Source organism: Diospyros lotus, chromosome 11 (assembly GCF_014633365.1).
Source record: "Diospyros lotus cultivar Yz01 chromosome 11, ASM1463336v1, whole genome shotgun sequence".
Classification (NCBI taxonomy): domain Eukaryota; kingdom Viridiplantae; phylum Streptophyta; class Magnoliopsida; order Ericales; family Ebenaceae; genus Diospyros; species Diospyros lotus.
The window spans coordinates 2,610,801-2,622,373 of record NC_068348.1 but is presented as its reverse complement, the minus strand read 5'-3'; the positions used below and the strand labels follow the sequence as shown (position 1 = coordinate 2,622,373).

Genomic DNA, 11,573 nt, shown 5'->3' with positions numbered 1-11,573 from the left:
GCGTTTGTAGTCCAACGGTTAGGATAATTGCCTTCCAAGCAATAGACCCGGGTTCGACTCCCGGCAGACGCACATTTTTTCTTTTTATCTTTTTATTTTTGCTATTCTTTATTCAATTCTTTATAACACAACACGAATATTAATTTGATTTACTTTAATGGGTAGCAGTATTTTGTTTTGGATTGGGTCCAATTGACATTTTTAAGGTCTAAGACTTCTAATGTTAGAAAGAATATACTCAGCCAAACTCATAATTTAATTTTTTGTATTTTGAATTTTTTTTTTGTAACAATTCGAATTTCTTTATAGTTTCATAGACTATATATTTTCGAGTCAATTACATACACTGTTAGAATTGAATTGAAACGTGTAATACAAGCATGTTAAAATATTTAAATTATCCCTTTATTCTCTACAACTCATTTTCATCAAGAGTTTTTTTATAGGGTCAGACAGATTGACAGACAAGTTTACAGAATAGGGGCTAAAAGACTAAAATACATTTGCCCATATTACATTGAAAAAAGTGTAATGCGGGCAATGACATTTTAGTCTTTTAGCTCTCATTCTGTAAATCTGTCTGGCTGTTAAAAATTTTTCTTCCAAACAATTTTTGTTGTTGATTATCATCTTCATTATAATTTCTTCCTTTAGTAATGGAGAAACGATTGAAATGCAAAAGATGGAGAAAAAAATAAATTAAGATAAAAGAGATTTGGTTGGGAGTTGAGACCATTGAGATGCAAAGGGTTTATTATTATCTATAAATAAATCTCATCCTTAGTTCGAAATAGGGGACGGTCTAAGGGGCTTAAATTCGAGTCCTTGGATTGTAGGCCTATCTATGGGTCGGATTTGAGTAATTTGAGCTAGACTCAACTCGTATTAGGCCCAATTAATTTAGATCCAATTAGGATAGACTCAAATCAGACCATGGGATCGATATCCATTTGACCCGTTCATGAGCCGGTTGAATCAGACGTATTCAGAACAAAGGCCCCGACCCGTCGGGCTCATTCGCATTAGACAAAGGCCTGCCCAACCACTGTTACGCTTGCACATTTAGGTTTCTCTTTCACCTTCGGAGAGCGAGGGAGAGGCAAAACGCGTGAAACCCTAGTCCCGTCTGCTTTCACGGCGTCTGCATTCTTGCCGTGTAAATCTATCGCTTCCAGGAGAGGAAGATCAAGAGGGCTGTTTCCTCAATCTCGTCCTGCGAGAGGCGAACACAGAAACAAGCTTTCTAAATCCCTCTTCCTTCTCGAGGTATGGAACAACTACTCTTTCTTTTCTGTTTGTTTTTTCATCTTCCTTTTGGTTGATAATAATAATTATTATGTTGTCAATCGAAGCCTTTTCCTCGTTTAGCTGATTTTCCAGTTCTTGTTTCTTGGAAATGGGCGTTAGGTCTTCCATTGCTTTTAGTTTCCATTGGTCTTGGCTTCATTAGTTTTTGTGTTTTAGTTCTGATTGTGAAACAGACTTTGTAATCTGCAGAAAATAGAAGTTAGAAATTAAACCCCACCCAACATCAAATCAAACCCAGATCCGCAATTTAATTTGTGATTCAACCTGAAAAAATCAAACTCATTTCTCAAAATCTAAATCTGATGATCAAATAGAGACAATAAGAAGAAGAAAAGAAAAATTATTTGTTAGGAATCTTTTTATCAAAATCTCCACTCTTTTGTATGCCTCAATCTCTTTGCATGTTTATAACTTGATGTGATTGACTGTGTAAATAACATATTAATTTATTAATTATCATGCCCAATATGTCAATAGTCCATTGTTCTATCTTGCTGGGATGTTCTGCCTGGGGCAATGAGGCCTCACCTAATTACAACTTGTATATGCATGTTTTGTAACTCCAATTGCTTAATCCTTTTTTGGCAGGTTGCGGGGCTTTGGAATGTTGTTTTGAGTTTATTTCAGGTTGAGTTCTGTCTGTCTTGTTCAATTGCAATGTTGTTCATGTATTTCATTTATAATAAAAATTATGTCATTATAAACATATATTTATAAAAATTAAAAGGTATTTTTAATTATCTCTAAAATTTTAACGGCCCTCTTTTGATCCCTATTAAAATCTTGATTTTAACAACCATGGTTTTTGGGTCAAACCATTGTTTGATGCATAATGGGTTTGGGTCGAGTCTTGTCTTATCTTAATGGGTTTGGGTCGGGTTTGGTTTTGATGGGTGTAGCCCAAACTCGATCGATCGATCGATTGGCCTACTTGGACTCTCCAACATTACCACACATTCAAATTATTTAAGAACAAATTTTATTAGTTTCAATTTGACATTATAGATATTTGTGGTTTTACTTTTTAGCTAGTAATCTTTTTATTTTGAAGTTATAAGTTAACATTGTTAGTAGAATTATTTTAAGAGATAAATTCCACGTGTCACCCTTATCCTTTGGATAAGGGTAATTCTATTTGCAGCAACCCTTTTTGTTTTCCACATCAACTTTCTAATAAAATTGAATATGCCTAAAATAACCTAAAAGGAAAACTCATTTTTACCCTTTATTGTTCTAAATAAGCAACCACCTTATACTCCTTATACTGATAATGCTCTTACTTTCAGCACCCACCGCAACCACTTTCTTCGTTCCTTTCCTTCTTTCCCTCTTTTAATTTTTCTTTCACGTTGGAGTGAGTTGTGCCATGGATTTGGATGATTGCACTCAAATGACATGGGAGGAGTTTGATGAGGAAGAGAACGGTTTGGAAGAAGAACAGCGGGAATCAGTCGAAAATGGACTCATGTCGATGGTTGAGGTACGCCATTTCGGGACCTTTCTTTTATTTTTTTAAAATAACCAGTGTCAGAAACAACTTATATTCCCGCACTCTAGAAATTGGAAAATTCAATGCATCCCTAACTCTATCTAGGGTTCGGGAAGTTAGTTGTTTCCCTAACTCTAGAGTTCGAGAGGTTTGTTTTCTTCCTATCTCTAGAGTTAGGGAAGTTTGCTATTTCCCTATCTTTAGAGTTAGGGAAATGTTTAATCGAACCCTAGAATGAAGAGGTTCTATATTTTTGCGTATTTATGAATTTGGTTGTTCTATTTTTGTCTTTCTATCTTCTGTGTTCCTCTATATGTTTCTCTTGGTAATTATTTTTCTAATATGAGAATGATCAGGAAAATTTAGAGAATGAAACCCCTTTGCCAACTGAGAAGTCATTCGATGCTGTTCAACCTTTTACTACTAATGAGGTATGAACAATTCTTATTAAACTTTGATTTAATTATTATTTTGACTCATAGTAGACAAATGTATCAATTCACATATTAATTTGGGTTTTTTCCCCTCAGTTTTTTAGCAGTAGAGAAGCACTTATTGGATGGGCTAAGAAAGTTGGGAAAGAAAATGGAATTATTATTGTGATAAAGAGTTCTGAAAGTGGAGGTCCTAGTAGGAAACCTAGAGTTCGTCTTGCTTGTGAACGGAGTGGGAAGTATAGACCATCAAAAAAGGGAGAAGAAGCAATAGGAGAATTAAAACGTAAGTCCACAGGTTCAAAAAAATGTGGTTGTCCATTCGAGCTACTTGGCGTGAAATCTTCAAATGAGCATTGGAAGTTGAAGGTTGTATGTGGATTGCACAATCATGCAGCAGCGACTCAACTTGAGGGTCATTCATATGCAGGACGGCTTACAGAGAAAGAGAAAGAAATTTTGAAAATAATGTCTAAGAATCATGTGAAGCCCAAAAACATTTTGATGACACTAAAAGCAGAGGATAAGAAAAATGTGACTACCATCAAAAGTATATATAATGCACGCCAAAGATACAGACTTATAGAGAAAGATGGGCATTCACAAATGCAACAATTGATGAAGAAATTGGGAGAATATAATTATGTGGAGTGGCATAGAAATGATGGATCAACAGATTGTATTACAGATTTATTTTGGTCTCATCCGATGGCTATAAAGTTATTAAATGTCTTCCCACATGTGTTAATCATGGACTGTACATACAAAAGTAATAGATACAAATATTCGCTGCTTGAGATCGTTGGTGTGACATCGACTGAGCTAACTTTTTCTGTTGCATTTGCATTCATGGATCATGAATATGAGGTTAACTACACATGGGCAATGGAAAAATTAAGGAGTATAATGACTCCTAATACATTTCCAGGAGTAGTTGTCACAAACAGAGAATTGGGATTGATGAATGCAATACATAAAGTGTTTCCAATCACGACCATCTTATTGTGTAGGTGCCATATATCGAAAAATGTACTTGCTAATTGTAAGAAGTTATTTGATAGAAAGGAGATGTGGGAGAAGTTTATGTTAAGTTGGAATCTTATTGTTTTTGCCTCGACTGAGAATGAGTATGAACGTCGTATTCATGACTTAATAGTTGAGTACTATGCATATAAGGATGTACTTGATTATGTGAGAAACACATGGTTGAATGATTATAAGGAAAAATTTGTTGCAACGTGGACAAATAAAATTATGCATTTTGGCAATGTTACTACTAACAGGTATTCTTTATGAAACTCAAATTTCATATATCCTTACTTGTTTTTATTGTAATTTCATCAATCTAATATATCAACATGTTTTTGTTCAAGGGTTGAGAGTGCGCATGCGAAGCTAAAGAAACATCTTGGATTATCTCAATGTGACTTTGAGTCATCATGGACAATTATCAACTCTCTTATTGAGTCGCAACATATAGAGATAAAGGGGTCTTTTGAGAAAAGCTTAATGTTGGTGCAACATAACTTCAAAGAAGACATTTTCAAAGAATTGCGAGGTGTTATATCCAGAAGTGCAATGAATATGGTGCTAAAGCAATCACAGCTAGTTGAGAAAATTGGGGTAGACAAGGTTGCATGTGGATGTGTGATCAAAATGACACATGGTTTGCCTTGTGCACATGAAATTGCAGAGTTCATGATGCAGGGACGATCAATTCCTTTGTCGGTTGTGCATCCTCGTTGGACAAAGTTACATCTAGTGAATACTGCTTCTGATTATGTGTCATCCCAACTCACAATTGATTCAGAGATTGAGAGTATATATAAAAGGTTTCATTCAGAACCTGAAGCATGTAAACTAGTCTTGAAGCAGAAGCTGAGAGAATTAGCCGATCCAACTACGATTTCATTGATGCCCACCAACCGTGAAAATTAAGACAAAATGTAGGTCATCATCAAAGAAGGAACTTAAGGTTGATACATTCACCAAATGTGATCTTTCGTGCTTTGAAATAGTTCAATCTGGTCATATGTACATTCCCAGCAACATGGAACTCAGGTATTTTTATTTCAAAAGTTCTTTGTGTATTTATATAGTTATGTATTTATAAGTTTGCAATTCATATTTTGTTTTATTATTTTGTCAAGTGTTTCTTAAACCAATCTCACCAATTCCAACAATTGCACGCAACTAGTATAGATATTGAGCTAATATTGTGCGTGAATGGAAAACACCATACATACCCCGAATGAAGGCTTTTTTGTCTCTTATTGACAAAGACGTGACAACATAGGATTTTGTGGATTTAGTTGACCCATGATCCAAGTTTATGAGTTTTTGTTTTTTTTTCTTGTTTGATATTTAATTCTTGAGTAATGTTATAAATTTTTATGATTTGTCTAAAAGTGAAATAAAGTTGCGTTTCTTTAGTTTCTCTTGAGTCATTATATATATTTATATATATATATATATATTGCCATAATTTCTCTTGCTATTTTTGGTATTATAATAAGGATATAAAGATATATCCTTATTACAATAATATATACATGTATATATATATAAACATGAAGAAGAAGTAGTCTTGTAATAAGGATATATAGAAATCAATGTTATAATCAAAACCAAATGTCTAAGTACTCCGAATATATACAAGTCTTCCATATAACAGCAGAAATGACTTAAGTGTTTTTCCTCTTCCTTGTGTGTCGCTGGGTAGTTGGTGCCCAAAGGTGTGGATTTGAACCGACAAATGGTGGGTCTGTGACCGATGCTGGAGGTGGTTAAATCATTGTTGGTGGTTGACCCACTATTGATGGTCGAACCATACCTAGTGATGTGAGTGGTCAAACCATACCCGATGCTGGAGGTGATGTAATAGCAATAGCTAGTGGATATATAAATGATGGGGTCCTCAAACCTATAGGCAAAGATGTCGACGGTCCAATTGACGATGTCGATGCATGAGAGCCACTAGAAACGGATAGGATACCATATACCTCAAGACACGTTCATCTCCACGTATCTAACTCTTGACTAGATCCACTTGATATGACACAATGAAGAGTAGATAATGCCCTCAAAATGCACAACAAAACACAATAACGTCAAATATCAATACTTAAATAAAATATAAACAAAAAATTAAATTTGAACTTTTAATTTTACCACATCAATCATGGGTGACTATCTTGACCACCTCTGTCAAACCCTGACCTATGTGCAGGGTTTCGAATGAATTGATGTGTAATACGTTGATACCAAGCCATATAATCTATCGTATACTCCCATGGGATTTGGACATGTCCATCGTGTTGGTGTGCCGGCAATAAGTGGATATCCTACCTAATCCAAGTATTATCCACAAATTTGTAAATAAACATATATGATGACATGGACGCACCTCGTTTGACTTCAACAGGGGATAATGGGGGTGGAGGAATAGTCTGCACATGTTCAAATTGTCGTAGAACCCTCTCCAGATGATATGGTTCCATAACGCTTTCACATTTTATGCAACTTGAGAAAAATGCAATATTAGGTAGTGGGTGATGTGCGTGAGACCTCTCATATGTTGCAAAACATGCTTTGCGGACTAACTACTTTGATTTGTAGTTAAATCATTAAGTTGCTCTTGAATAGACCGTAAATTATCATAATCTTGACTAGGTATCCAAAGATGAGCACGTGGCAACTCGTCAGTATACGATAAGTTATGTTTAAGTTTAGTGAATGAAAAATGCTCATATATTCACACTTGTGTGCATTAGATGTGAACAATTGTTAACACGTGTTCAAAGATGTCAAATATATATAGGAATCTCAATTTTAAATAATTATCTCAAGTAATGTTAGATATCTGCTCATCCCTTTTACCTCTCTTCTACTCGCAAAACCAAGTTGTTTATAACGATATGTTAGGTAGACAACTCCCCATGCATATGTATTGATCACATTTAAGTCATCCAACAATGCCAGATAGTCTACTGAAATCAATGTACCACACTTGTCAACGAACAATATACAACCTAATAAATATAACAAGTATGCCCTACTAGCATGGTGGATCTGTTTGTCAAAAGTTAGCTGATACATTCTTGAACATTTTTTTAAGTCAATCCAACTTTACCTATGGTTCTCGTGTCTCCTCCATTTGTTCGATTGGCATAATTGCTTACACTTCTAGTGAGCGACATAACAAGTCACGTGCATTAGCTATCAAATGAGGGGCAGATATAGGAGTTCTAGTGGCTAGTATTTTAAGTATAACAGCAACATCATCCAGCATTATCGTCATCTCACCAAACGGTAAATGAAAGGTGTTAGTCTCGGGTTGCCATCTCTTTGAAAAAGCTGACACAATTGTAGGATTAGCAAAACGATAAGTGCATTCCATCAAATGTGCTAAACAAGACCTTACAATCACGTCACGAATACGTTGTTGATTATCTAATGAGCACTTGGGAATTTTTTATCCATGGTTTCCACACTTAAATAAACCTCTCTCTTGTTACAAAAATAAAACAAATAGTTAATAAAATTATAATAATGAATATTTTTGTAAAATCTTTTTCATAATCCTTTTTTTAATGGAACCTACCTCTCCAACCCACATGGCAATAGCAACATGGTTTTTAATGCTCTTCAAAAAGGATGGATTTTTAGGGTCTCTAGGAAATAGTTCAAAAAAATTGTCTTCTAATAACTGCTCGGGAGCACTAGTAGAGGACTACTCATTTGCTTGTGTCGATGGTGAGGCAGAAGCAGGTGTAGATGGCTGTTCAAGAATATGTGTCACCAGGTCTAGAATGGATGCATTGGTTGGGGGTTAACCTACCACCATGAGCCTCGACCCTTGTCCTCCTTGTGGAAGCTGTCGAACGCTAGCGAGATGAAGGTGGGGCACCTCCCCATTCTCCACCTTCTCGAGTACGTGCCATACCTACACAATTAAATAAATGAGCATATATAATTAATAACTAATATGAGTTGCCACATTTAATATTAGTATCAGCCGCATGTTCAAAGGCACCAAATAATGAGTAGAGAATAGTGTGTAGTAGAGAGATTCACATTCTTCAATTTAAACATCAACCAACTTTTCAACCCCATGTTCAATCTAATGAACGGTGGCCAAACATGGCCTTTCGTTTGCAGCAAAGGAGGAGAATAAAAAGGGAGATGAGGATATCGTAAGATAGCTATAAGTCTAACTTTGTTATAGTAGAATAGAAAATGTTGAATGTGTGATTTCTATTAAAGATAAGTTATGTGCGACACAAGTAAGGTTTTTTGGTTATGTGAGAAGAAGACAATAGAGATCCTTGTGAGGATAGTGGATAGTGTAGGACAATTATTAGAAAAAGAAGTAGAGACCAATAAAAACTTGGTGAGAAAATTTTCGTATGATGTGAATTATAAGTCCCTTGCAAAAAACGTGACCATAGGTTTAAATGATTGGCAAACTATAATTTTACCTAGTAGGATTAAAGCTTTGTGTGTTATTGTTGAAGTTTTGCTTGTGGATAAAAGCAGGAGAAGAATTAATGATAAAAGAAAAAAATAATAATAGGAAAAATGCATTGAAACATTTAAGTTTGGAAAGTTCGTTGAAGTTCTTTTTTTTTTTTTTCAGTCTTTTTTTTATCTTGTGGATAAGACAACTAGAGTTATGAATCTATGTTCACATGTATGCACTTGATCCTAAATTGAAAAGGGAATCTTGCATTGATAATTGGTACCAAAGAGGGGGCAGGGATATGTTCATGGCCTGGGTAGTATGGCCACTTCAGTTTGGGTGTCAAACCCATGTTCAACATGTTGTGGCTCTTGGATATAGCAACATCCCTGTATATTATATGGTTATCAAATGGACTTGAGGCCTTGCAGTTATTGTACATTTTATGTAGGAGAGGCCTCAAACCTTCATAAACTTCCAAGGACATTCAGCTTTTAGTTTAGAGTTCTTTGAATAGTTCGTCTCTAATCCAAATATTTTTTTGTAGGTGTTGGAGAAAAAGTGATTAGAGGGTTGAACGGCCAGGTTTCTTTTCAAAGCATGGCAGGAAGAATGTATAATGACAATGATAGCTGGCAGTTTATTTCATTTTATGGATAGCATGGGTGGGATAGGTGGTGCATCAAAGTTCAAATCCTGGTAATGTGGGTTGGTTCTTTCAGTCAACGAGATATCTGCTGTAAGGAGATCCATCATTTTTTTTCTTCTTCTCTCTGTTCTGGTTATGGAAGTATTAGTAGAAAGATAGGTGTGGTAATGCAGGGTGTCATTTTGGGTTTTGAGCGATGATGCACAAATATGGTGACATGAGCATGATAGGAGATGCAGTAGACAACACAAAATCACTTTTCAGAGAATACAGGACATAACATGGTAGGGGCATGTCAAAATTGTATCTTTTCTGTATGCCATTGCATTAATATTTTATTATAAAATATATTTAATATATGCAAGAGAAGACTAATTAAAACTAATAAAAGAAACTACACAATACTACTATGATATTAATCATGACATTTTTTTTTTTTTTTTTACATTTTATAACGATAAGATAAAAAGTCCAGGGTATAAGAGAGTATTTTTATGTTAGATTTCTGTCTAACACATCTCTGAGTATGTATTTCTTCTTTGATAATTGTTCTACCTGTGTATTCTTGTACTTATCTAGGTAGTTTCTAGAAAAGCCACTTTGCATGAGACAATAAGAGTATGAACAAGCAGGTAGTGACCTTCGGAGACTGATCTCTCTCCTTGAAAAACCATCACAAGAAAACATTGAAGAGTCTGGCACACCAGACGGACAAAATGGCAGCAAAGTCAAGCAATTAAAACAAACTTTGTTCTCGTTTTTCCTTAATGGAAGGAACAAGTCTGAACCCTAGTGTTCGGGTGTCCTCAATCATTCCAAATCCCAGGATTTGACTTTCTTCCAGTTACCCAAATCTTAAGATTTGGTTAAGTTGAAGAATTTCGAAGCCTAGGGATCGATTTTCCTCATGTTTTTTGAATCCTTAGATTCAGTCAGTTTGAACCTCAACAAACAAATGTCTTCGAATCATAGGACTCAGATTTGTTTAAAGCCATCGAATCCTATGATTTAGAAGATTTGAATCACATCAAAGATGTTTGTTTTTTTATCGCGGATTCAATCACAAAAGCAATGTAATCTAAAAAGATGAACATCTACCTTTCTGAAGCAACATAGCTATGAAGCACGATTTCATCGTCCTCACAAAGCATCGACATTTTGAGTAAAGAGAAGAGAAGAACTCACACAATGCCAAGGAATAATAATTGTGACAAATAAGAGATTTAGCGGAGAGACAAGATGAATAGCTCAGTAGTAGTTGCTGATAATTCGAGAGGGGAGAAAAAAATAAAGGAGTTGTAATCGTTAATGAACCGAGAGACAACAAGGGCGAGATCATTTGTAATCGATGACTAATAGAAAAGGAAAATAGAACATGACTTGTTTGTTGAGTCTACGATGTCGATAGGACATAACAGACAGGCAAATGATTCAATTGGGTTGTTAGGGTTTGTAAGAATGGATCTCAAAATAAGGTTGTGAGGCTTGAGGAAAAAAGTGGTTGTGAGATGGTTGTGTGCAATGGCTGTCATGCTGAGAGGGTATTTTGGGAAAATAATATGTTGAGAGGGTATTTTGGGAAAAGAGTAAATATTATTTTTATTAAAAAAATTACTGTAGATGGTTGTTGCAAATAGATTTTTTTTTTTTTTAATAAAAGGCACCAATCATGCTTATATGTTTAAAAAAATGACACGTATCTTCCTTGCTGCCAACAAATAGAAATCAACTATTTTGCCTTTTACCTAAACTACTTATCCTTCTTTCTCCTTTCTTTCTCATTCACATCTTTCTACTCTCTTTCTCTCTCCCGTATTCTTTAGTTGATGGGATTGATGGCGACAGAGTCCCTTAGTCAATGGAGAAATGAAATCCTGAACCCTAAAATCCATCTGCAATAGGGTTGCCTCATCCTAATTGTGTTGTAGCCAAGGCCAACTTAAAACTAAGTGGGCCTTACGAGATAATTATTTTAGTAATTATTTATTAATATTTATTAAAATAAATAATAAAAATTATTGAAAATTTATTTATTTATTTATTTCTTAAGATACAAAATCATTAATTAAATTTTTATTTTCAAGTTAAAAAAATATTTTTTTTCAATTGATAATATAATTAAATTACTTAATTTTTTTGTGATATAGATGAACGTATATAAAATTTTATTAATATTAATTTTAAAAAATTTCTTTCTGTTGCAATTAAAGTTACATGAAAAATTAATAGTAT

General features: G+C 34.6%; 1 protein-coding gene and 1 non-coding gene across 2 annotated transcripts; both read left to right on the top strand.

The window, feature by feature from the left end:
• Positions 1-72, top strand: TRNAG-UCC (transfer RNA glycine (anticodon UCC)). The gene has a single exon. It is a non-coding gene; the product is annotated as a tRNA-Gly (tRNA).
• A 965-nt stretch (positions 73-1,037) lies between these two features.
• Positions 1,038-9,698, top strand: LOC127812884 (PKS-NRPS hybrid synthetase cheA-like). Its single transcript, XM_052353428.1, has 7 exons — positions 1,038-1,266; positions 1,897-1,935; positions 2,595-2,788; positions 3,154-3,228; positions 3,328-4,514; positions 4,605-5,292; positions 9,240-9,698. Exons 3-6 carry the CDS (start codon positions 2,675-2,677, stop codon positions 5,167-5,169), a joined length of 1,941 nt encoding a protein of 646 aa, XP_052209388.1. The 5' UTR covers positions 1,038-1,266; positions 1,897-1,935; positions 2,595-2,674; the 3' UTR covers positions 5,170-5,292; positions 9,240-9,698.
• Positions 9,699-11,573: the final 1,875 nt, after the last annotated feature.

Bases quoted from the DNA above. Each gene is read 5' to 3' on its own strand.
- LOC127812884 (XM_052353428.1), top strand. From the start codon at position 2,675: ATGGATTTGGATGATTGCACTCAAATGACATGGGAGGAGTTTGATGAG. The intron at 2,789-3,153 runs GTACGCCATTTC...GAGAATGATCAG, and splicing joins GACTCATGTCGATGGTTGAG to GAAAATTTAGAGAATGAAAC. The intron at 4,515-4,604 runs GTATTCTTTATG...TTTTTGTTCAAG, and splicing joins GGCAATGTTACTACTAACAG to GGTTGAGAGTGCGCATGCGA.